A 26,755-nucleotide genomic window follows, 5' to 3' on the forward strand; every position below is an offset into this window, starting at 1 on the left:
CGGTATTACAAACTAGTCCACAATTGGCTCAGACTGTTTAGAACAATTTAAACGGGTTTCAGCGGGTGTTGAAATCAAATTGGAGGAAAGACTGACTATTATGTTGTGCAGAGAATGATAATGGTGGATTATACGACGAATACTTTTATGAACATTATCGAAATCATCTGCAGTGTAGAGTGAACTGCTATCTCAGCGAAACGGATTGTATTTTGTCGAACCCGGAAGAGTGTTATGGTATGCGAGTTGTATTTGCCCTAAATAAGGTTTAGCCTACATTCGCTGTAAATACACCGTGCAGCTACCATTTTATCAACTCGCTATTTTGTCCAAACCGGCATTAGTTAGATTTCTGTTTCTTCAACATATTTATTTACTTCGTATATATTTTTTAAACTGCATGATAGATTCATGACCATTGGAGGCCACATTGTGGAAATGTACGGAATAGCTCAAATTAAAATGATCTAGTTCACTTGTTAGCCAATTTGTAATGATAAATCCCAAATTTGCTAACATTTGATACAATGCATATTTGTTTTGTACATGTTTTTTTAAATTATTGTCATGAATTGTCTGGATGGTTGTCGTGTCACTTTGTTTATTCTTTGTGTGTCATTTGATGTCATGTTTAATGTTATCTGCAATATTTGGTTAAAAAGCATGAAAGTTACGTTTAATATCTTGTGCGATATTATGTTCACTAAACAACTATTTTTGTTTATTGTCCTTCCTAGATAGCCCATTTTAGATGGGAGAAACGATTAATTTATCTACGAGAGGAGGTTTAACACATCCCACCAAATATGTAATAATCAGTCATTTTTTTTGAAACCGATCTTTCACAGATAGCGACTATGAGCTCTGTACTGTCCTCAACACGCACCCTGCTGCAGATGTTCGATGTGAAAATACAAGCGTTTGCCAATGAAATTGAAAATGACCACATGGTGTGGCTGTTTGAGATCCAGCACGAAGCCAACCGCATATTCTCAAGGTGGGAGGATAAAGAACCCACCGTTGTCATAGACACACTTTTAGTTATTTTTTTTGTGTCATTTTTAATTCTGTAAAGTAATGATTGGCAGAAGGAAGGGATTCATCCTACAGCTGTTGACCTTTCTTTCTGGAGTCATTCATATTAACATTTTAGTTTTCTTCCTGTCTCAGTGACTTTAGTGCAGAACTGGAATTGATGCCAAAGACTCCATCACAGAAGAAGCGCAACCGTAGGAAACGTCTATCTGTGGGTCAGAATGAAAATCGCAACAAGAGACGGTAGGTTATCCAGTTTATTTGCCTTGACGGTAGGCTCCTGTGTTGTGTCCTGTCCAGACATGTCTCAGTATAACCTTTTCATTTATGATCCTTCACGTTAATCATAGTGATACTGTTTTATGCCAGCGCCATCCCACTGCTGGCTTGCTTCTGAAGCTAAGCAGGGTTGATCCTGGTCGGTCCCTGGATGGGAGACCAGATGCTGCTGGCTTGCTTCTGAAGCTAAGCAGGGTTGGTCTTGGTCAGTCCCTGGATGGGAGGCCAGATGCTGCTGGCTTGCTTCTGAACCTAAGCAGGGTTGGTCCTGGTCGGTCCCTGGATGGGAGGCCAGATGCTGCTGGCTTGCTTCTGAACCTAAGCAGGGTTGGTCCTGGTCGGTCCCTGGATGGGAGACCAGATGCTGCTGGCTTGCTTCTGAAGCTAAGCAGGGTTGGTCCTGGTCGGTCCCTGGATGGGAGACCAGGTGCTGCTGGCTTGCTTCTGAAGCTAAGCAGGGTTGGTCCTGGTCGGTCCCTGAATGGGAGACCAGGTGCTGCTGGCTTGCTTCTGAAGCTAAGCAGGGTGGGTCCTGGTCGGTCCCTGGATGCGAGACCAGGTGCTGCTGGCTTGCTTCTGAAGCTAAGCAGGGTTGGTCCTGGTCGGTCCCTGGATGGGAGACCAGGTGCTGCTGGCTTGCTTCTGAAGCTAAGCAGGGTTGGTCCTGGTCGGTCCCTGGATGGGAGACCAGGTGCTGCTGGCTTGCTTCTGATGCTAAGCAGGGTTGGTCCTGGTCGGTCCCTGGATGGGAGACCAGATGCTGCTGGCTTGCTTCTGAAGCTAAGCAGGGTTGGTCCTGGTCGGTCCCTGGATGGGAGGCCAGATGCTGCTGGCTTGCTTCTGAAGCTAAGCAGGCTTGGTCCTGGTCGGTCCCTGGATGGGAGACCAGATGCTGCTGGCTTGCTTCTGAAGCTAAGCAGGGTTGGTCCTGGTCGGTCCCTGGATGGGAGACCAGATGCTGCTGGCTTGCTTCTGAAGCTAAGCAGGGTTGGTCCTGGTCGGTCCCTGGATGGGAGACCAGATGCTGCTGGCTTGCTTCTGAAGCTAAGCACGGTTGGTCCTGGTCGGTCCCTGGATGGGAGGCCAGATGCTGCTGGCTTGCTTCTGAACCTAAGCAGGGTTGGTCCTGGTCGGTCCCTGGATGGGAGACCAGATGCTGCTGGAAGTGGTGTTGGGGGGCCAGTATGAGGCACTTTTTCCTCTGGTCTAAAAGAACATCCCAATGCCCCAGGGCAGTGATCAGGGACATTGCCCTGTGTAGGGTGCTGTCTTTCAGATAGGATGTTAAGCGGGTGTCCTGACTCTCTGTGGTCTCTAAAGATCCCATGGTACTTATTGTTAGAGTAGGGGTGTTAACCCCGGTGTCCTGACTAAATTCCCAGTCTGGTCCTCATACCATCACGGTCACCTAATCATCCTCATCTTACAATTGGCTCATTCACCCCCCCATCCCCTCCCCTGTAACTATTCCCCAGGTCTTTACTGTAAATGAGAATGTGTTCTCAGTCAACTTACCTGGTAAAATAAAATAAAAATTTTGTACAGTTATCAGAATCACTGTTATTCCTCAACACATTTGCATGTACCAGGAACTTAACCTGGTGTGTAATGGTGCTGACAATGCGTTACAATAAACAGTCTGTCTCTCTCTCTCTCATTTCCCTCCTGCAGCTTCTCCAAGGGAAAGCGCAGCGACCTGCGTCGCTCCTCCGTGTCCACCTCCCTGAACCTGATAGCAGAGGATGAAGGAGGGTCCCCAGTCACAAGGGAAGAGCTGGTCAAACCCTCACGCGCTCGCAGAACCAAACAGACCACCCAGCCTGAGGTGGCATCACCTGTACGCAGCACCCACAAAGGAGCTGCTCAGACCTCCTCCTTCCAGCTGGAGGAGGCACAGCAGCAGGTGTCTCGCTCCATCAGCCAGATCCTGGAGGAGAATATGGAGGAGGGGGCTGAGAGTAAGAGGGGGGAGTCCAGCTCAGACTCCTTCCAGCCCCCATGTTTCACACCCCGTCGCCCCCCTCCGACCCAAAGCCACATAACTAAAGCCGTAGTTAAGATCTCAGCCTCCGAGCGGCAGTCTGCAGAGCTCCAGATGAACCCCAACGCAGAGCGCTCTCCAGGCCGCGCCGCCATTAAGATAGTCATTGCTGCTGCCACGCACTTCGGCCCCAGACGGAGCTCTGTGCGGCTCTCCCTGGCAGGGCTGAGAAACAGCATGACCCAGGAGTCTGTCCGTAGGGCCTCCAGGAGATCCTTCCTGAAGAAGGCTCGGCTGGGCAGCTCCACCTGCAGCAGTAACGTCAGCGGGCTTGGTGAGTGATGAAATATGACCTGTTGCGTTGTGCCATTACACTGTGAATAGAGTTGATGTACAGACTTTACGTCCGTTCCCTCGCCCCGACCTGGGCGTGAACCAGACTGCACACAGTCAAGTCACCCTCGAAGCGTCGTTACCCATCGCTCCACAAAAGCCGCGGCCCTTGCAGAGCAAGGGGAACCACTACTTCAAGGTCTCAGAGCAAGTGACGTCACCGATTGAAACGTCATTAGCGCGCACCACCGCTAACTAAGCTAGCCATTTCACATCGGCTACATACGGTTTGGTGGTATCCAGATGTTCATGCTGTTCCTGTACCATACCAGGGTATTACTGGCAGTGCACAGAAGGGGCGCTATTTCTTTCCCAAGAATATATATATTTTTAATGCGCTGAGCTGTTCTTGCCATAATATGGACTTGGTCTTTTACCAAATAGGGCTATCTTCTCTATACCTCTGTTGTGTCTGGACTATCATTAAATGTGAAGACTGTATATTATCAAATCAATTTAACTACCGATTTTAAACTAATCATGTAACTTTAATTAACCAGGAAGTCGGGGCACCACGGGAACATGTTTATAGTGTCAATTTCCCAACTAACTCTTCAGATACTGAACGTCACAAACCCTTGGATATCTGCACGAACCCTAGCCTAAATATGAATCAGCGATATACAAATTGGCTTAATTATTTATTTACTCACTAAATAATCACACAGAATTACATAACAAACAAACTAGAGGTTGAACGATTAAGCTGCATGGCTCGTAAGCATTCAGCAAACGCAGGAAAGTGATGTTTGAATATCAGCTCTTTGCAATGCTTGAAGCACAGCGCTGTTTATGACTTCAAGCCTATCAACTCCTGAGATTAGGCTGGCAACACTAAAGTGCCTATTAGAACATCCAATAGTCAAAGGTATATGAAATACAAACGGTATAGAGAGAAATAGTCCTATAAATACTATATTAACTACAACCTAAAACTTCTTACCTTGGAATATCGAACCACCGGCTTTCATATGTTCTAAGCAAAGAACTGAAACGTTAGCTTTTTTTACATTTGCACATATTGCACTTCCACTTTCTGTGTTTTTGCATCATTTAAACCAAATTGAACATGTTTCACTATTTTATTTGAGACTAAATAGATTTTATTTATGTATTATATTAAGTTAAAATAAGTGTTCATTCAGTATTGTTGTAATTGTCATTTATTTTTATTATATATATAAATAACCAAAAAAATCGTCTGAGTAATCGGTATTGGCTTTTTTTGGTCCTCCAATAATTGATATCGGCGTTGCAAAATCATAATTGGTCGATCTCTAGTCCAGAGTAGTGATGCTAGTTCGGGCGGGAGGGTGCGGGCAAAAAATCGGTTGAAGAGCATGCACTTAGTTTTACTTGTATTTAAGAGCAATTGGAGGCCACGGAAGGAGTGTTGTATGGCATTAAAGCTCGCTTGGAGGTTTGTTAGCACTGTGTCCAAAGAAGGGCCAGATGTATACAGAATGGTATCGTCTGCGTAGAGGTGGATCAGAGAATCACCAGCAGCGAGAGAGACATCATTGATATATACAGAGAAAAGAGTCAGCCTGATAATTGAAAACTGTGGCACCCCCGTAGACTGCCAGAGGTCCGGACAACAGGCCCTCCGATTTGACACACCGAACTCTGTCTGAGAAGTAGTTGGTGAACCAGGCGAGGCAGTCGTTTGAGAAACCCATCTTCTCACAAATAGTTTAATATTTACTCATTTTATCCGACGTCTAGATGTAAACCTGGGAATTGTACACATTAAGAGATACAGTTGTGCGTTTTCAGTCCTTCATGAGATCACCAAATGAGAGACACTCGTCATGATTGTTCTTTAAGCGTCCACGGACCACTCCCACGTTCTCAAAAAATATAAATATTGCTTAATTAGTCAAACTTTTGATGTCCAAGAATCCCTCTCTTCCACAGTTTACATTCCAATCTCGAACACTACAGAGCGCATGGGGAGCGTATTTTATGACCGACCATAAAACAGCCGACCCCCCCCCCCCCCCACTGTAACCTGATCCCTCAGATCTTCACAGGAGAGTCATGACATTCTCCCTACCTTGTCACAACACCACTGATTGGCTCAAACGCATTAACGTAGGAAAGAAATTCCACAAATGTAACATTTAAGGCACACCTGTTAATTGAAATGCATTCATGAAGCTGATTAAGAGAATGCCAAGTGTGTGCCAAGTTGTCAAGGCAAAGTGGATGGCTATTTTGAAGAATCTCGAATATAAACAAATCAAGATATATTGTAACACTTTTTTTTTTTTGGGTTACTACATGATTTCATGTGTTATTTCATAGTTTTGATTCTACAATGTAGAAAATAGTAAAAATAAAGAAAAACCCTTGAATGATGTGCTCTAAAACTTTTGACTGGTAGTGTATATTCCAATTAATCAAATATAACTCTATATATCGCCCAACCCTACTGGGTTTCCCCTTGTAATCTGTTATGCCCAGTCTTAATTCTTTCTTTTTGTTGTTGTGTTTTTTGGTATCATGACACAAAACCTGTTATCGAAGTCAAAATTCAGGTATCCTGACAACCTCTGTTTAGTAATTTATACCATGTCTATCTAGCTTTTACCATTTTCTTGTGTTCTCCACATGTAAATATATTGACCGTATCGTAGTGAAATTTATGGTCTAAACTCATCTCTTATTTTGGTTTAACATGGTGTCGAACCACCAAGGGGCTGTTAGTGTTGCGGTTCGTTGTTTCACTCGCTCGTTGGCCCAGACACCTTCCACCATGCCAACACCAGCCTCGATCATCAACAAGGCCAAGACTGGCACACCAGGCTCTGGATCAGGTACAGACGATTATACCTGTCTCTCTACCACACATCACCATACCACACACCATCACCATACCTCACACCACCACCATACCTCACACCACCACCATACCTCACACCACCACCATACCTCTCACCATACCTCACACCACCACCATACCTCACACCATCACCACACCACCACCACCATACCTCACACCATCATCACCATATCACACAGCACCATCACCTCCATAACACACAGCACCATCACCACCATATCATGCCACACATCACCACCATCAGCAAGGCAAGACTGACACACCTACCAAATCTGTGTCGTGCATCATAACAAAGCTGCGTCGTACCACACACCCAATCACGTTTTCCCCTAATGACCCTGTTCAAACGGGGAGTGGAAACAACAAGGAAGTAAATGCATTGGTTCTAACCTGTGTAATCATAGGTGTCTGTAAAAACACTTCCCTGCCTGCCCACTCATTTGATCAATGCCAGAAAACATTTTGATTGGAAACTAAGGGTGCGGTCGTAAATTGCCTCCAGTGTGTCAGAGTGCACTCTGGTCATTCCTAAAATCAGAGCCTTGTCTGTTTGGTCAAATCAGAGCCTTGTCGGTTTGGTCAAATCAGAGCCTCGTCGGTTTGGTCAAATCAGAGCCTCGTCGGTTTGGTCAAATCAGAGCCTCGTCGGTTTGGTCAAATCAGAGCCTCGTCGGTTTGGTCAAATCAGAGCCTCGTCGGTTTGGTCAAATCAGAGCCTCGTCGGTTTGGTCAAATCAGAGCCTCGTCGGTTTGGTCAAATCAGAGCCTCGTCGGTTTGGTCAAATCAGAGCCTCGTCGGTTTGGTCAAATCAGAGCCTCGTCGGTTTGGTCAAATCAGAGCCTCGTCGGTTTGGTCAAATCAGAGCCTCGTCGGTTTGGTCAAATCAGAGCCTCGTCGGTTTGGTCAAATCAGAGCCTCGTCTGCTTGGTCAAATCAGAGCGCACACGGCACTAATGTCACTGGACCTTTTGGCCGAGGAGTAGGGTTGATCCAAGTCTAACTCTAACGGCAGTCAAGCATCCAACCTAACTGGCTAAAGTTGGCTAGCTACTTCCAGACAGAAATGAGAGAACACCTCACTCTGACCATTTTACTCACCCTAGCAGAGCTGGATAGGCTCTGCAAACGTTTACCCGCAGCGTTCATATTCAGCGGGTATTGCGCGTTTGTAAATTCATGGGTATTCTGAGCTCTGGCAAACCCAGACTAGAGTGCTCTGAAATCAGATTAGATAGCCAGAGTGTTTTCATAAATTCAATCTGGCTAACATTCGTTCAGCATAGCTAGCTTGCTAGCAAAGCGATTCACATTTCTTGCTAGCTAACCTGCATCTCTAGCTGTAGCCACCGAAAAACTTAGTGGGAAAATAAGTATTTTACTCAACCACTCCAATTACATGACATCCTCCCTGCCGCTAGCTAACGTTAGGCTCTGTGTTTTTTTAGTCTGCTAAATAAATAGATAAGCTAGACTATTAGTGATGTTATGACTGAGTTGTGATCATTACCCTTGCTAGTTTGATTGTATTGACGTTCCCAGCCTAATTTACATGATTTAAACTCGGTCATTAAAACTGAAACCGTGCATCCTGAATGGAAGCAGCAAATAATGTACCAGGCCAGCTGGGATTTAAAACCTGATTGCAATAGTTGTTGGACCACCAAGAAATGTATTGGTGAATTTTATTAATCATGCATTGAACTGCATCCATCTATTCTGCCAACAATGCCTTTAGTGTATGTCATAGAATTTTGTCAAATATAACCTATTTTTAAAACCTATACATATATACACACACACACACGCACACAGTATACAAGGTCTCAGGTGTGAACGGGGAGCAGGTGTGTTAAATTTGGTGTCATCGCTCTCACAACAGATCCGTGAAGTATTGGAGTGGGCTTTTAGTCTGACTCAGGAGGCGCTTCAGAGCATACTACTCACTAACGTAACCCTGGACAACAGAGTAGACGAGCTCGGGGCGAGGATCTCCTTCCAGAGAGACATTGGGGACTCTTGCATACTCTGTTTTACAGAATCGTGGCTCTCTCCCGATATACTGTCCCCGTCTGTTCAACCAGCGGGGTTCTCTGTCTATTGCGCAGACGGGGAAAAAGAAACTCTCTAGGGGGATAAAGAAATGTAGAGGTGTATGTTTCATGATTAACTACTCATGGTGTGATCGCATATAGGAACTCAAGTCCTCTTGTTCTCCTGATTTGGAATACCTCACCATCAAATGCCTACCTCGTTACCTCCCGAGATAATTTACTTTGGTTATAGTTACTGCCGTGTATATTCCCCCCGATGCCTGTCACGGAACTACACTGGACTTTGTGCAAACTGGAAACTGCATAACCTGAGGCCACATTTATTGTAGCTGCTTTCTTGAATTAAGGAATACTCTACTGAAGTTTCATCAGTACGTCTCCTGTGCTACTCGCTCATCGAGCAATCTTGTCCTTTGCAACTCCCCCTTCTTGGGCGGCTACAAGGCCCTCCCTTCGGCAAATCGGATCACACCTCCATTTTGCTCCTCCTCTCATATAGGCAGAAACTTAAACAGGAAGTACCCGTGGTAAGGGCTGTTCAACATTGGTCTGACCAATTTGTAATCTATGTTTCAAGATTGTTTTGATCACGTGGACTGGGATATGTTCCGGGTAGCCTCTGAAAATAGTATTTACGTATACACTCGGTGACTGAGTTAATCAGGAAGTGCTTAGAGGATTTTGTTCCTACTGTGATTAGAACTTATCAAAACCATGGATTGATGGCAGCATTCACACAAAACTGAAAGTGCGAACCACGGCATTTAACCACGACAAGGTAACTGGGAACATGGGCGTGTACAAACAGACCAGCTATGCCCTCTGTTCAGGCAAACAAACAGGCAAAATGACAGAACAGGGACAAAGTGGAGCCGCAATTCAACGGCTCAGACACGAGATGTATGTGGCATGGACTCCAGACAATCACAGGTTATAAAGGGATAACCAACAACATCGTGCCACCGGCGCCTTGCTCCTGGACAAGCTAAGCACCTTCTTTGCCCATTTTCAAGGAAACAAGTGCCGCTCACGAGGACTGAGCTCTCATTCTCCTCAGACGGTGTGACTAAGACATTTTAAGGCTGCCGGCCCAGGCGGCAGCCCCTATCCCAGTGTGTTGTCCTCACTTGCTTCAAGATGTCCACCATTGTTCCTTTACCCACTCACTACTTCTGTCATCATGAACTGCTTTGTGAGGCAAGTTGAGGATCATAATCACCTCCACCTTACCCAACACCCTAGACCAGTGGTCACCAAGCCATTCCTAGTTGATTACCAAAAATTTCTATTAAAAAAAACAACGATAAAGCCTTGCGTTCGTATTATTTTTCATTTGTTTTGTACTGTTGGTGGTAGGTGCACTTGATTCAGCAGCCCTGGCGCCGGGAAGGCAAAGTGTTCCCATTTTTTTTAACCATTTCATGTGTCTGAAGGTAGAACTACGCCTACCCAACAAGCCCAGAAAGGAAATCAAGTGAACCTATAGGCCTACCACTGGCTAATCCGATGGCTCAGATCCCCGTGTCTGGAGTTTCCTCGTGCCATAAACTGTAAAAAGAAGCTTTGAATGCACAGCAAAGTTGATCATGTGAGATTCCAAAACGAATAAAATCATGACAAGACTCAACGAATGCAGTAACAAGCTGCTGTTTATGCGTTTAGCTCATGTTTAAGTTGTTGATCAGCGCTGTCAACACTGTTAAACAGCCATAACATTTGCATTCTCCCTACTTCCACTCATGCTACAACCAGCACTGCAGCTTCAATGAAATACAAAGTGTGTCCATAAGCTTGCGTTACGATTTACTGCTGCTCTTTTTTAATATAGAGGAAAATTTCACTTTCTCTGAAATATCACATTTCCATAAGTATTCAGACCCTTTTACTCAGTACTTTGTTGAAGCACCTTTGGCAGCGATTACAGCCTCGCGTCGTCTTGGGTATGACGCTACAAGCTTGGCATACCTATATTTTGGGAGTTTCTACCATTCTGCTCTGCAGATCCTGTCAGGTTGGATGGGGACTGTTGCTGCACATCAATTTTCAGGTCTCTCCAGAGATGTTTGATCGGGTTTAAGTCCGTGCTCTGCATGGACCACTCAAGGACATTCAGAGGCTTGTCCCGAAGCCACTCCTGTGTGGTTAGGGTCGTTGTCCTGTTGGAAGTTGAACCTTCGCCCCAGTCTGAGGTCCTGAGTGCTCTGGGGCAGATTCTCATCAAGGATCTCTCTGTACTTTGCTCCATTCCTCTTTCCCTCGATCCTGACTAGTCTCCCTGCCGCTGAAAAACATCCCCACAGCATGATGCTGCCACCACCATGCTTCACCATAGGGATGGTACCAGGTTTCCTCCAGACGGGATGCTTGGCACTCAGGCCAAAGAGTTGAATCTTGGTTTCATCAGACCAGAGAATCTCATGGTCACAGAGTCCTTTAGGTGCCTTTTGGCAAACTGCAAGTGGGCTGTCATGTGCCTTTTACTGAAGAGTGGCTTCCATCTGGCCACTCTACCATAAAGGCCTGATTGAGGAGCTCCTCCTCCACAGAGGAGCTCTGTCAGCATGACCACTGTGTTCTTGGTCACATTCCTGACCAAGGCCCTTCTGTTTTTCGCTTTGTCGTTATGGGGTATTGTGTAGATTTGAGGGGAAAACAATTCAAAATATATATTTTGGAATAAGGCTGTAATGTAACAATGTGGAAGGGGTCTGAATACTTTCTGAAATGCACTGTAGTCGAGGCTCATCCTAAATAACTACTGCTGTACACCTTTTCTATTCATATACTGTTTATGCACACCATCTTGTATAACTGCTGCTCTACATGCCATCTTGTATAACTACTGCTCTACACACCATATTGTATAACTGCTGCTCTACACACCATCTTGTATAACTGCTGTGCTACACACCATCTTGTATAACTACTGCTCTACACACCATCTTGTATAACTGCTGCTCTACACACCATCTTGTATAACTACTGCTCTACACACCATCTTGTATAACTGCTGCTCTACACACCATCTTGTATAACTGCTGCTCTACACACCATCTTGTATAACTGCTGCTCTACACGCCATCTTGTATAACTGCTGCGCTACACGCCATCTTGTATAACTGCTGCGCTACACGCCATCTTGTATAACTGCTGCGCTACACGCCATCTTGTATAACTGCTGCTCTACACGCCATCTTGTATAACTGCTGCTCTACACGCCATCTTGTATAACTGCTGCTCTACACGCCATCTTGTATAACTGCTGCTCTACACGCCATCTTGTATAACTGCTGCGCTACACGCCATCTTGTATAACTGCTGCTCTACACGCCATCTTGTATAACTGCTGCTCTACACGCCATCTTGTATAACTGCTGCTCTACACGCCATCTTGTATAACTGCTGCTCTACACGCCATCTTGTATAACTGCTGCTCTACACGCCATCTTGTATAACTGCTGCGCTACACGCCATCTTGTATAACTGCTGCTCTACACGCCATCTTGTATAACTGCTGCTCTACACGCCATCTTGTATAACTGCTGCTCTACACGCCATCTTGTATAACTGCTGCTCTACACGCCATCTTGTATAACTGCTGCTCTACACGCCATCTTGTATAACTGCTGCTCTACACGCCATCTTGTATAACTGCTGCTCTACACGCCATCTTGTATAACTGCTGCTCTACACGCCATCTTGTATAACTGCTGCTCTACACGCCATCTTGTATAACTGCTGCTCTACACGCCATCTTGTATAACTGCTGCTCTACACGCCATCTTGTATAACTGCTGCTCTACACGCCATCTTGTATAACTGCTGCTCTACACGCCATCTTGTATAACTGCTGCTCTACACGCCATCTTGTATAACTGCTGCTCTACACGCCATCTTGTATAACTGCTGCTCTACACGCCATCTTGTATAACTGCTGCTCTACACGCCATCTTGTATAACTGCTGCTCTACACGCCATCTTGTATAACTGCTGCTCTACACGCCATCTTGTATAACTGCTGCTCTACACGCCATCTTGTATAACTGCTGCTCTACACGCCATCTTGTATAACTGCTGCTCTACACGCCATCTTGTATAACTGCTGCTCTACACGCCATCTTGTATAACTGCTGCTCTACACGCCATCTTGTATAACTGCTGCTCTACACGCCATCTTGTATAACTGCTGCTCTACACGCCATCTTGTATAACTGCTGCTCTACACGCCATCTTGTATAACTGCTGCTCTACACGCCATCTTGTATAACTGCTGCTCTACACGCCATCTTGTATAACTGCTGCTCTACACGCCATCTTGTATAACTGCTGCTCTACACGCCATCTTGTATAACTGCTGCTCTACACGCCATCTTGTATAACTGCTGCTCTACACGCCATCTTGTATAACTGCTGCTCTACACGCCATCTTGTATAACTGCTGCTCTACACGCCATCTTGTATAACTGCTGCTCTACACGCCATCTTGTATAACTGCTGCTCTACACGCCATCTTGTATAACTGCTGCTCTACACGCCATCTTGTATAACTGCTGCTCTACACGCCATCTTGTATAACTGCTGCTCTACACGCCATCTTGTATAACTGCTGCTCTACACGCCATCTTGTATAACTGCTGCTCTACACGCCATCTTGTATAACTGCTGCTCTACACGCCATCTTGTATAACTGCTGCTCTACACGCCATCTTGTATAACTGCTGCTCTACACGCCATCTTGTATAACTGCTGCTCTACACGCCATCTTGTATAACTGCTGCTCTACACGCCATCTTGTATAACTGCTGCTCTACACGCCATCTTGTATAACTGCTGCTCTACACGCCATCTTGTATAACTGCTGCTCTACACGCCATCTTGTATAACTGCTGCTCTACACGCCATCTTGTATAACTGCTGCTCTACACGCCATCTTGTATAACTGCTGCTCTACACGCCATCTTGTATAACTGCTGCTCTACACGCCATCTTGTATAACTGCTGCTCTACACGCCATCTTGTATAACTGCTGCTCTACACGCCATCTTGTATAACTGCTGCTCTACACGCCATCTTGTATAACTGCTGCTCTACACGCCATCTTGTATAACTGCTGCTCTACACGCCATCTTGTATAACTGCTGCTCTACACGCCATCTTGTATAACTGCTGCTCTACACGCCATCTTGTATAACTGCTGCTCTACACGCCATCTTGTATAACTGCTGCTCTACACGCCATCTTGTATAACTGCTGCTCTACACGCCATCTTGTATAACTGCTGCTCTACACACCATCTTGTATAACTGCTGCTCTACACGCCATCTTGTATAACTGCTGCTCTACACGCCATCTTGTATAACTGCTGCTCTACACGCCATCTTGTATAACTGCTGCTCTACACGCCATCTTGTATAACTGCTGCTCTACACGCCATCTTGTATAACTGCTGCTCTATACACCATCTTGTATAACTACTGCTCTACCCACCATCTTGTATAACTGCTGCTCTACACACCATCTTGTATAACTGCTGCTCTACACACCATCTTGTATAACTGCTGCTCTACACACCATCTTGTATAACTGCTGCTCTACACACCATCTTGTATAACTGCTGCTCTACACGCCATCTTGTATAACTGCTGCTCTACACACCATCTTGTATAACTGCTGCTCTACCCACCATCTTGTATAACTGCTGCTCTACACACCATCTTGTATAACTACTGCTCTACACACCATCTTGTATAACTACTGCTCTACACACCATCTTGTATAACTGCTGCTCTACCCACCATCTTGTATAACTGCTGCTCTACACGCCATCTTGTATAACTACTGCTCTACACACCATCTTGTATAACTGCTGCTCTACCCACCATCTTGTATAACTACTGCTCTACACGCCATCTTGTATAACTGCTGCTCTACACGCCATCTTGTATAACTGCTGCTCTACACGCCATCTTGTATAACTGCTGCTCTACACACCATCTTGTATAACTGCTGCTCTACACACCATCTTGTATAACTGCTGCTCTACACACCATCTTGTATAACTGCTGCTCTACACGCCATCTTGTATAACTGCTGCTCTACACACCATCTTGTATAACTGCTGCTCTACCCACCATCTTGTATAACTGCTGCTCTACACACCATCTTGTATAACTGCTGCTCTACACACCATCTTGTATAACTACTGCTCTACACACCATCTTGTATAACTGCTGCTCTACACACCATCTTGTATAACTGCTGCTCTATACACCATCTTGTATAACTGCTGCTCTACCCACCATCTTGTATAACTGCTGCTCTACACACCATCTTGTATAACTGCTGCTCTACCCACCATCTTGTATAACTGCTGCTCTACACACCATCTTGTATAACTGCTGCTCTACACACCATCTTGTATAACTGCTGCTCTACACACCATCTTGTATAACTGCTGCTCTACACACCATCTTGTATAACTGCTGCTCTACACACCATCTTGTATAACTGCTGCTCTACACGCCATCTTGTATAACTGCTGCTCTACACGCCATCTTGTATAACTGCTGCTCTACCCGCCATCTTGTATAACTGCTGCTCTACACACCATCTTGTATAACTACTGCTCTACACACCATCTTGTATAACTACTGCTCTACACACCATCTTGTATAACTGCTGCTCTACTCGCCATCTTGTATAACTGCTGCTCTACACACCATCTTGTATAACTGCTGCTCTACACGCCATCTTGTATAACTGCTGCTCTACACGCCATCTTGTATAACTGCTGCTCTACACTCCATCGTATCTATATTCCCGGACTCTTCTGATATTTCTTAATTTAGTTTCTCTTTGGCGATTTGTGTATTATTCATTATTACTGCACTGTTGGAGCAAAAAACAAACATTTTTGCTGCACCTGCGATTAATATCTGCCGTGTGTGTGTGTGTGTGTGTGTGTGCGCAAGCAATAATAATTTTTTTAATTAGATTTCTTGGTGGTTAACGTCCTTATTCCATTCATTCCTAGATGGCAGCGGTAAGCAGTCACCATCAAGTCTGGGTCCTCGTCTCAGTGCCAAGCGAAGAGTAGCAGCGGAAGCTAAAGAGGACTTCCAGACCCCCGGGAAGAAGCCTTCACCCCTCAAGAAGAGCCAGAGTGTAAGAACTAAGACATAAGGCTCTCTTTTGGATATACATATCTCTTTTGGATATAGCAATACACCTATATTTATTTATTTATTTATTTATTTATTTATTTATTCCAAAAGTGTTTTGAGTGAAAAATGTAGGTCTTCCTAGTGTGCAAAAATACAAACATTGGAATTGATGTCATTTTAAACCATTTTGTGGTTGTGTATTTGTTGTAATGACATTTTAAACCATTTTGTGGTTGTATATTTGTTGTAATGACATTTTAAACCATTTTGCGGTTGTATATTTGTTGTAATGACATTTTCCAATCATGTTTTCCCTCTAGCTTGTCTGGCACAGAGTGGGCTAGTTCTTCCACGGGGGTTAAAGGGTTTTTAATCATAGTGTCATGTGTAGGCTACTTTCTATTCTATAGACCCTGATGTAGTAAATTCAGCCTGTGTGTTTTTTTTTTGTTGTCTACTGTAGGTGAGGCCCAACGTGAGGTCGTTTCTCCACACGGTCCAGAAGAACCAGATGATGCCGATGAACCCTGGGTCTCTGGGACGCAGCACGGTCATGAAGCCCTTCATTCAACACACCACGCCGGACAGAGTCGACCTCAAGGTTCGGTTTTTATTTTTCTTCATTGTTTTATTTAGGAGCCCTTGGGATGTGCTACTTCCTGAGGAATAAGGAAGTCCTCCTTATCGGACGTCCTCCGCTCATATATAATTTAAATTATAAACTGGGTGGTTCAAATGCCTGAATGCTGATTGGCTGACAGCCGTGATGTATGAGTGTGGCAAAACATTTTCTTGTTTTTTTTCTAATTACGTTGGTAACCAGTTTATAAAAGCAATAAGGCACCTCGTGGGTTTGTGATATATGGTCGGTTGGCGTCGTGCCTTCCAACAGCCCTTTGCCGTGGTATATTGGCCATATACCACACCCCCTCGGCCCTTATTCCATAACTGACCTATCCCTTTGCCAGAATGTTGTCCTGATCACATCTCATAAAACTGTTAAGTGTAACGTATCGAACCGTTCGCTATGAGGACATCTGTTCAGTCCGCGCTGTGAACCAGAATAAATACATAATTTTTTGCTTAATATAAACACTAGGCCTATAGGTAATGCCTATGCTGTGTTGTATGCCATTGCCTCGAGTAAATCTGAGCTAAGAACTTGTTCTGTAGGATGTCGAGTGGTGGGGACCATCGTTTTTAAATCTCCAGTTTTGGATTTTTTTTTTGTCTTCACGGTAGATTACAACGGGGATGGTCAGTTGTGGATAACAGGTAAACACTATTGTCGTTGGCCAATCACAAGTCATCAAAAGCGTCTCTACAGTCATAGTCTCTGCGGTGTGGCAAAGCAATTTAGGAGATTATTTCCTCAATGGAAGATGGAATTAAAAGTTAAATGATTTTATTTTACCTTTATTTAACTAGGCAAGTCAGTTAATAAGAACGCGTTCTTATTTTACAATGATGGCCTAGGAACAGTTCAGGGTCAGAACGACAGATTTTTTACCTTGTCAGCTCGGGGATTTGATCTTGCAACCTTTCGGTTACTGGCCCAACGCTCTAACCACTAGGCTTCATCTTGAGCCAAAAGGATTTTAGTGTGATTTTTAAAAACATGAATCCCAATCTTACCAGAACATATGCAGCCTTGTTAACTGGGTCTTTCTCTCCCGGTCCCATCTACAGTCGGGCAGTGGTCTCGTGGTACGTATTAGAGGAATCTAGTGGGATATGTGGGGGTGTGTTTCGTCTGTCACTTCACTGGTACAGCTCTACTTGTCCGTCCGTCCGCCCCCCTCCTTCCTCCCTCCCCATCTGTAACAATGGTGTTAGGTTCCAAAGGGTTTATGTCTAACTTGTTTTAAGGCATTTGCTGCATGAGCCTAAAGCACATCCTCGCCAACTAAATGGTTATCATTGAAATACATGGACTTTTACTCTGCAAATCTTTTTTTTAAGGCACATCTTGATGGATTCTATTTCAGAAATCACCCATGGTGCCTTTTAGTCATAATAATCTTACTCACTTTTCCCTTTCCACTTATCGTCCCATTTAACAAATAAACAAATAAATAAATACTACCACTGCTTTCACTCAGTCCCCAATGAGTTGCCACTAGAATGCATGGTAAACTGTCAATGTACTAGGAGAGCTGATTCCTCTATGACATCAGTGTGTTTTTGATTCTAGGAAAGAGAACGCCTGAAACTGGAAGCACTGAAGAAGAAGCAAGAGCAAGAAGAGGAGAGGGGGAGGAAGAAGATGAAGGAAGAGAAGAGGAGAAAACAGGAGGAGATGAAGAAGAAGAAGAGGGATGAACGGCTGCAGAGGGTAGTCGAGGCCCGGGTGAAGGAAGAACAGAAAGATGAGAAGATTCTCCAGATTGAGAAACACGACACAGTAGGAGAGCTTAACAATTAACTTGAATTAGATTTTTATGAGAAGCAGAACTGTGTTGTATTTGTTAACGCAAAAGTGCTCAACCATATTCCCTGGTGTTCTCCAGCTGCAAGTGGAGCACATGGCAGAGGAGAAAGCCAAGGAAAAGGTGGCCGCCAAACGCCAGGACGAGCTGGAACTGAGGAGGAGGAGGAGGAGGAAGAAGATTCAACAAGCTGTGAGACAAATATATCCTGACATTGTTTGGTTTTATTTTATATGTCGTTTATAATGCCAGCGGCATACCACCCTGCATACCACCCTGCATACCACCCTGCATCCCACTGCTGGCTTGCTTCTGAAGCTAAGCAGGGTTGGTCCTGGTCGGTCCCTGGATGGGAGACCAGATGCTGCTGGCTTGCTTCTGAAGCTAAGCAGGGTTGGTCCTGGTCGGTCCCTGGATGGGAGACCAGATGCTGCTGGCTTGCTTCTGAAGCTAAGCAGGGTTGGTCCTGGTCGGTCCCTGGATGGGAGACCAGATGCTGCTGGCTTGCTTCTGAAGCTAAGCAGGGTTGGTCCTAGTCGGTCCCTGGATGGGAGACCAGATGCTGCTGGCTTGCTTCTGAAGCTAAGCAGGGTTGGTCCTGGTCGGTCCCTGGATGGGAGACCAGATGCTGCTGGCTTGCTTCTGAAGCTAAGCAGGGTTGGTCCTGGTCGGTCCCTGGATGGGAGACCAGATGCTGCTGGCTTGCTTCTGAAGCTAAGCAGGGTTGGTCCTGGTCGGTCCCTGGATGGGAGACCAGATGCTGCTTGCTTGCTTCTGAAGCTAAGCATGGTTGGTCCTGGTCGGTCCCTGGATGGGAGACCAGATGCTGCTGGCTTGCTTCTGAAGCTAAGCATGGTTGGTCCTGGTCGGTCCCTGGATGGGAGACCAGATGCTGCTGGCTTGCTTCTGAAGCTAAGCAGGGTTGGTCCTGGTCGGTCCCTGGATGGGAGACCAGATGCTGCTGGCTTGCTTCTGAAGCTAAGCAGGGTTGGTCCTGGTCGGTCCCTGGATGGGAGACCAGATGCTGCTGGAAGTGGTGTTGGGGGGCTAGTAGGAGGCACCCTTTCCTCTGGTCTAAAAAAAAATATAATAATTTCCCTCAGGGCAGTGATTAGGACATTGCCCTGTGTAGGGTGCTGTCTTTCGGATGGGACGTTAAACGGGTCTCCTGGCTCTCTGTGGTCACTAAAGATCCCATGGTACTTATCGTAAGAGTAGGGGGTGTTAACCCTGGCGTCCTGACTAAATTCCCAATCTGTCCCTCTTACCATTACGTTCACTTAATCATCCTCATCTTACAATTGGCTCATCCTCTCCCCTGTAACTATTCCCCAGGTCATTACTGTAAATGAGAATGTGTTCTCAGTCAACTTACCTGGTAAAATAATATAAACATATTGTAATTGCATCCCTGGCTATGTCAAATCAACCCCTTGTCCCCCCAAGGTCCTAACTGGCCGAATATGGCCCGCAGGTGATTTATATTTGACCCCCCCCAAGTTTTCTGAACAAAAAAAGTGTAATAATATATATTTTTTATTTTATTGTTGGACATAAGACTGTTAAAAACACCAAATCAGCTCCAAGCTACTTTAATTTAGGTAATCTGTTCCAAAGTATTACCACACATGGAGATGCAAAAATATCATATATTTAGGATGTGAGCAAGGTTTGAAATGATTGTTTTAGCCAAATATCTGTTTGGGGTACTTGTGGTCAATTTGCATTCTTCAAATTATTTGTAATTTATGTTCTGGCCCCATGACCATCCACTCATTTTGTTTCTAGAACTAGTGCAGTGGTCACCAACCCATCGATCGACTGGTCGATCTCCAAGGCGTTTCTAGTCGATCGACTGGTCGATCTCCAAGGCGTTTCTAGTCGATCGACTGGTCGATCTCCAAGGTGTTTCTAGTCGATCGACTGGTCGATCTCCAAGGCGTTTCTAGTCGATCGACTGGTCGATCTCCAAGGCGTTTCTAGTCGATCGACTGGTCGATCTCCAAGGCGTTTCTAGTCGATCGACTGGTCGATCTCCAAGGCGTTTCTAGTCGATCGACTGGTCGATCTCCAAGGCGTTTCTAGTCGATCGACTGGTCGATCTCCAAGGCGTTTCTAGTCGATCGACTGGTCGATCTCCAAGGCGTTTCTAGTCGATCGACAAACATTTCTGTAAAAAAAAATAATAATTCCATTGCTATTGTTTTCTCTCATTTTTGTGCTGTTGGTGGTAGGTGCATTTGATTCAGCAGCCCTGGTGCGGCGAAGGCAAAGTGTTCCCATTTTCTTTTTGAACCATTTCATATGTCTGAAGGTAGAACTCTGCCTATCCAGCAGGCCCTGAGAGCAAATCAAGCGCACCTATAGGCCTACCGTTAGCCAATCAGATAACTGTGCAGAGCTTTCTTGAATGTAAAAAGACGCCTTGAACGCACAGCAAAGTTGACACTGGAAAAATGTAAAACCTTTTTTTAAAACAATGACTAGAGAGACAGCAAAACACTGCTGTTGTTATTCAGCACTGCCAACACACGTATATTAAAACAAACAAAAAACCAATCTGAGCAGTAGATCTCCGCTTGCAGTTTGACTCAAAGTGATCGTGACTCAGGGGATAAGTTGGGTGATCTCTGCTCTTGGTCCTGTCCCCACCCCTGGGTGTTTTTTTTCCTTTTCTTTCCATAGCGCTACACAGCTGATTCAAATAATCCCATTTTATTGGTCACATACACATGGTTAGCAGATGTTAATGCGAGTGTAGCGAAATGCTTGTGCTTCTAGTTCCGACAATGCAGTAATAACCAACAAGTAATCTAACCTAACAATTCCACAACTACTACCTTATACACACAAGTGTAAAGGGATAAAGAATATGTACATAAAGATATATGAATGAGTGATGGTACAGAGCAGCATAGGCAAGATACAGTAGATGGTATCGAGTACAGTATATACATATGAGATGAGTATGTAAACAAAGTGGCATAGTTTAAAGTGGCTAGTGATACATGTATTACATAAAGATGCAGTAGATGATATAGAGTACAGTATATACATATACATATGAGATGAGTAATGTAGGGTATGTAAACATTATATTAAGTGGCATTGTTTAAGCTTTGATTATTTGAAAAAATAGGTGGATAGGTGACTGGCCTATTAGAGGGCAAGCCGAAGCTACTACCTATTCAATCATCTCAGACCTGCCTAGGGGTTGATCTAGAATTGAATACAAATCTCTTTAAGGCAGGGGTGGGTTGTGGATGTAACCCTTGCCCCCCCCCCCCCCAGGAGGAGGAGGAGAAGAAGCGTCACCAGGAGCTGCAGACTAAGAGGAGAGCAGAAGAGGAGCAGGAGAGGACTCGCAAGATGGCTGAGGCCCGACTAGCAATGGAGGAAGAACAGGAGAGGACTCGCAAGATGGCTGAGGCCCGACTAGCAATGGAGGAAGAACAGGAGAGGACCCGCAAGATGGCTGAGGCCCGACTAGCAATGGAGGAAGAACAGGAGAGGACCCGCAAGATGGCTGAGGCCCGACTAGCAATGGAGGAAGAACAGGAGAGGACCCGCAAGATGGCTGAGGCCCGACTAGCAATGGAGGAAGAACAGGAGAGCGAGAGACGAGATGCAGCTGAAAGGTACATTTCCCCATAGCGAACTACACAAGTCAAATAATATTAAACGCAACATGCAACAATTACAAAGATTTAACCTGAGTTACAGTTCATAAAAGGTAATCGGTCTATTAAATTTCACATAACTGGGAATACAGATATGCATCTGTTGGTCACAGATACCTTTTTAAATGTTTTATTTTTGTTTTAAAGTAGGGAGGTGGATCAGAACCAGTAAGTATCTGGTATGACCACCATTTTCCTCATGGTCATCATGGCCACCTAATTGTCCCCAGCTTACAATTGGCTCATTCATCCCCCCTCCTCTCCCCTGTAACTATTCCCCAGGTCGTTGCTGTAAATGAGAACGTGTTCTCAGTCAACTTACTTGGTAAAATAAAATGTAAAATAAAAAACAGCTCCTGTGGACATTCCTGCAGTCAGCATGCCAACTGCACACTCCCTCAACTTGAGACATCTGTGGCATTTAATGGCCTTTTAATGTCCCCAGCACAAGGTGCACCTGTGTAATTATCATGGTTATTCAGCTTCTTGATATGCCAAACCTGTCAGGTGGATGGATTATCTTGACAAAGGAGAAATGCTCACTAACAGGGATGTAAACACATTTGTGCACAACATTTGAGAGAAATAAGCTTTTTGTGCTCTAGGAAAATTTCAGGCATTTTATAATTCAACTCGTGAAACATAGGGCCAACACTTTACGTGTTGATATTTTTACTCATTGTATATAATTTAAAACAAATTAGATAGCAGGAATGTTATTTATGTTGTGGAGACAGAAGGCTGTTACTGAAAATGGTGTGTTTCAGGGATCGGGTGAAGAGGGAACAGACGTTTGCTCTTCAGAGAGACGTGGACAGAGCTGCCAGAGAGAGAGAGAGGAAAGAGTTGAGGATGAAGGAGAGGAGGAGGAGGAGGGTAAGTCATGCTTTAGGGGAACCGACTAGGGTTGCAAAGAAAGGGTTGGAAACTTTCCGATTTAAATTTCCGGAATTTTTCCATGTGAAGTTAAACCTGGGAATTTTGCTTAAATTCATCAAAAAATTTAACTTATAACAGTGAACCTTTTTTGAGGGATACACAAGGCAATTCTAGGTCTTGATTGAACTATCCCCAATTCAATGGAATTGCAACTCTCTGCATGCACAGTGCATTCTTCCATCACATGTACAGCTGATTCTCTTACCTTTTTTTCTATGTATTATTTACTAAATAGTTTGTATGTTCTACCCACCAGGAGGAACAGCAGAGGCAAGCGGAGGAGGAGAGACACAAAGAAGCAGCCAGACAGACAGAAACGGAGGCTGCCACCACTGTTGCCACGAGTCACCTGACTGCTGAAGTTGAGGTGAGGAGACTAGGGGGTAACTGATGTGGAAAGGTCACTGGATAACAGCTAGAGCTAGCTCTACTTCTGAGAAAGGCATAGAGCCTTTGTTTAGTCGGTCTGCATAGAGCCTCCTTTGTTTAGTCGGTCTGCACAGAGCCTCCTTTGTTTAGTCGGTCTGCATAGAGCCTCCTTTGTTTAGTCGGTCTGCATAGAGCCTCCTTTGTTTAGTCGGTCTGCATAGAGCCCTGTTTGTTTAGTTGGTCTGCATAGAGCCTCCTTTGTTTAGTCGGTCTGCATAGAGCCTCCTTTGTTTAGTCGGTCTGCACAGAGCCTCCTTTGTTTAGTCGGTCTGCACAGAGCCTCCTTTGTTTAGTCGGTCTGCATAGAGCCTCCTTTGTTTAGTCGGTCTGCATAGAGCCTCCTTTGTTTAGTCGGTCTGCATAGAGCCTCCTTTGTTTAGTCGGTCTGCATAGAGCCTCCTTTGTTTAGTCGGTCTGCATAGAGCCCTGTTTGTTTAGTCGGTCTGCATAGAGCCTCCTTTGTTTAGTCGGTCTGCACAGAGCCTCCTTTGTTTAGTCGGTCTGCACAGAGCCTCCTTTGTTTAATTGGGGCATAATAATTATTTTTAATAGAAAATGTATCCATATTATACCTTCATGTTCTCCCATGGCCCACGACGAAGACGCCCGTAGGGAAGGGAGGATTAATCAACCGCACTGCAGATATCAAGCAGTCTCCCCAGTCGTATGAGATCACTCCTAAGGGGGGCGACAAGCCCGTTGTTCTCAACACCAACGCCGAGGACTATGGGATGGATCAGAACAGTGAGGACTCTACTGATGATGAGTCGGCACCAAGGAAACCCATTCCCAAATGGGCCAAGGGTACGTTGAGGAGAAACTCTCTATTTTTATTTTACTGTCCTCCAAAGACAGTTAAAACCAAGGAAACCCATTCCCAAATGGGCCAAGGGTAGGTTGAGGAGGAACTCTATATTTTTATTTTACTGTCCTCCAAAGACGGTTAAAACTGCAATATAACATAATCAGTATAAATTATAACACAATCGGTATAAATTATAACACAATCGGTATAAATTATAACACAATCGGTATAAATTACAACATAATCGGTATAAATTAAAACATAATCGACGAGGATTCTTAGTGAAAATATATATATATATATATATATTTTTTTTTAAGTCTCTTGATTCTAAAATGAGCCATTTCCACATCAAGCCAGGGTCATATTGGAAAGAACCAATAGTGGCCGTCTTGGGTAAATTTCAATTCTTGTTTTCTATAAGCAGGAATTGGCCCCACTGTGTATTATGACATATTGCTAAGTCTACTTTTAAACCTGATGTTGGGTAACTTACCTTGAGTTATAACACAGGCTGTGGATCCATAGGTAACCATCTGTTCCACTCCCCTTGGATCCAGCTGGAATGAGCCGTATCATGTTCTGTGCATGTATTTCTTTACCGCAAGGCCCCCCCCCCCCCCCCCCCCCGTTCGTTTTACCAGTGAAACGTCCATGCTGCATCTGCATGCCAAACATTTTGAGCTCAGTTTTTATGGGAATATGCATTTAGCTCTTATGTGTACGGTGTTTCACATTGGGCACAGAGAGGGACTCTCTCAAACGGGTACTTCACACAATCAAACACATGTATTTATAAAGCCCTTCTTACATCAGCTGATGTCACAAAGTGCTGTACAGAAACCCAGTCTAAAACCCCCCAAAACAGCAAGCATGCCGGTATCGTGGAAGCACGCAATCATCCTAAACTCTTATAGGAAATGAAGTGGTGTTTTTTAAATATTTTTCTTACAGTAACAAACTACGCTATTGTAACAGTATAACTTTAATCCGTCCCCTCGCCCATACCCGGGCGCGAACCAGGGACCCTATGCACACATCAACAACAGTCACCCCACGAAGCATCGTTACCCATCGCTCCACAAAAAGCTGCGGCCCTTGCAGAGCAAAGGGGAACTACTACTTCAAGGTCTCAGAGCAAGTGACGTCACCAATTGAAACGCTATTTAGCGCGCACCACCGCATCCGTTACACTAGCACCACCGCTAACTAAGTTAGCCGTTTCACATGCGTTACACTAGCACCACCGCTAACTAAGCTAGCCGTTTCACATGCGTTACACTAGCACCACCGCTAACTAAGCTAGCCGTTTCACATGCGTTACACTAGCACCACCGCTAACTAAGCTAGCCGTTTCACATGCGTTACACTAGCACCACCGCTAACTAAGCTAGCCGTTTCACATGCGTTACACTAGCACCACCGCTAACTAAGCTAGCCGTTTCACATGCGTTACACTAGCACCACCGCTAACTAAGCTAGCCGTTTCACATGCGTTACACTAGCACCACCGCTAACTAAGCTAGCCGTTTCACATGCGTTACACTAGCACCACCGCTAACTAAGCTAGCCGTTTCACATGCGTTACACTAGCACCACCGCTAACTAAGCTAGCCGTTTCACATGCGTTACACTAGCACCACCGCTAACTAAGCTAGCCGTTTCACATGCGTTACACTAGCACCACCGCTAACTAAGCTAGCCGTTTCACATGCGTTACACTAGCACCACCGCTAACTAAGCTAGCCGTTTCACATGCGTTACACTAGCACCACCGCTAACTAAGCTAGCCGTTTCACATGCGTTACACTAGCACCACCGCTAACTAAGCTAGCCGGTTCACATGCGTTACACTAGCACCACCGCTAACTAAGCTAGCCGTTTCACATGCGTTACACTAGCACCACCGCTAACTAAGCTAGCCGTTTCACATGCGTTACACTAGCACCACCGCTAACTAAGCTAGCCGTTTCACATGCGTTACACTAGCACCACCGCTAACTAAGCTAGCCGTTTCACATGCGTTACACTAGCACCACCGCTAACTAAGCTAGCCGTTTCACATCCGTTACACTACATTGGGTTCTGTTATGTACAATATTATCACTATGTGATCTTGTAGACATCGATTCAGCTTTGATCTAGCTTTTTTTTAATTAAACAAGCACCATTCGTTAGAGTAACGTGTTCTCTGGGAGTAGAGCTGAGACCTTTTTTTTTAGAAAAGGGAAGAGGGGTCCAGAAAACTCCGTATAACATATATTATTAAAGCAAACCTGTACTCCCCTCTAGGCGACCAGCTGAAGCAGTCCATGAAGAGGCAATATTTCAACCCAACGGACGTGGACTGTCACTATGGAGAGATTGAACCTCCAATGTTGAACCACATCTTCTACAAGAACAAACCTCGCTACCTCAAACGTACCAGTTCTGGTATCTGGTACTCGCCTCCTAAAATGGAGGCTCTGCCCATTTAAACACTGGGAACTGGGATAGAATGGGTTTTATATTGTATTTTTGTTGCGTTTTTGTTCTTTTACATGTGTTATATTATAGAACCCTCTGGCTGACGGACACCTGAAGTGACTGCAGATAAGTGCAAGAAATGTAGCAAACCATTTTTTTAAATATATATATATATATATATATATATATATATATTTTATTTTTTATATAAATGTTGTATACATTTCAAAAATTATCTTGAATAAAATGAGTAGAACAT

The 26,755-nt window shown here is 44.8% G+C and overlaps 1 protein-coding gene across 2 annotated transcripts; it reads left to right on the forward strand.

The window, feature by feature from the left end:
• Window positions 1–26,755, forward strand: LOC110521176 (inner centromere protein). Of its 2 annotated transcripts, XM_036969187.2 has the most exons (14): window positions 15–237; window positions 849–997; window positions 1,171–1,278; window positions 2,986–3,629; window positions 15,619–15,749; window positions 16,212–16,349; window positions 17,438–17,455; window positions 17,943–18,152; window positions 18,259–18,369; window positions 21,469–21,815; window positions 22,625–22,733; window positions 23,053–23,163; window positions 23,828–24,029; window positions 26,323–26,755. In XM_036969187.2, the coding sequence occupies exons 1-14, from the start codon at window positions 235–237 to the stop codon at window positions 26,505–26,507; spliced, it is 2,466 nt and encodes an 821-aa protein (XP_036825082.2). In that variant the 5' UTR covers window positions 15–234; the 3' UTR covers window positions 26,508–26,755. The 2 variants fall into 2 exon arrangements, with proteins under 2 accessions (XP_036825083.2, XP_036825082.2); XM_036969188.2 differs by lacking the exon at window positions 17,438–17,455 and having other exon boundaries at window positions 1–237.

Source organism: Oncorhynchus mykiss, chromosome 4 (genome assembly GCF_057628025.1).
Source record: "Oncorhynchus mykiss isolate SJ-2025 chromosome 4, ASM5762802v1, whole genome shotgun sequence".
Lineage (NCBI taxonomy): Eukaryota > Metazoa > Chordata > Actinopteri > Salmoniformes > Salmonidae > Oncorhynchus > Oncorhynchus mykiss.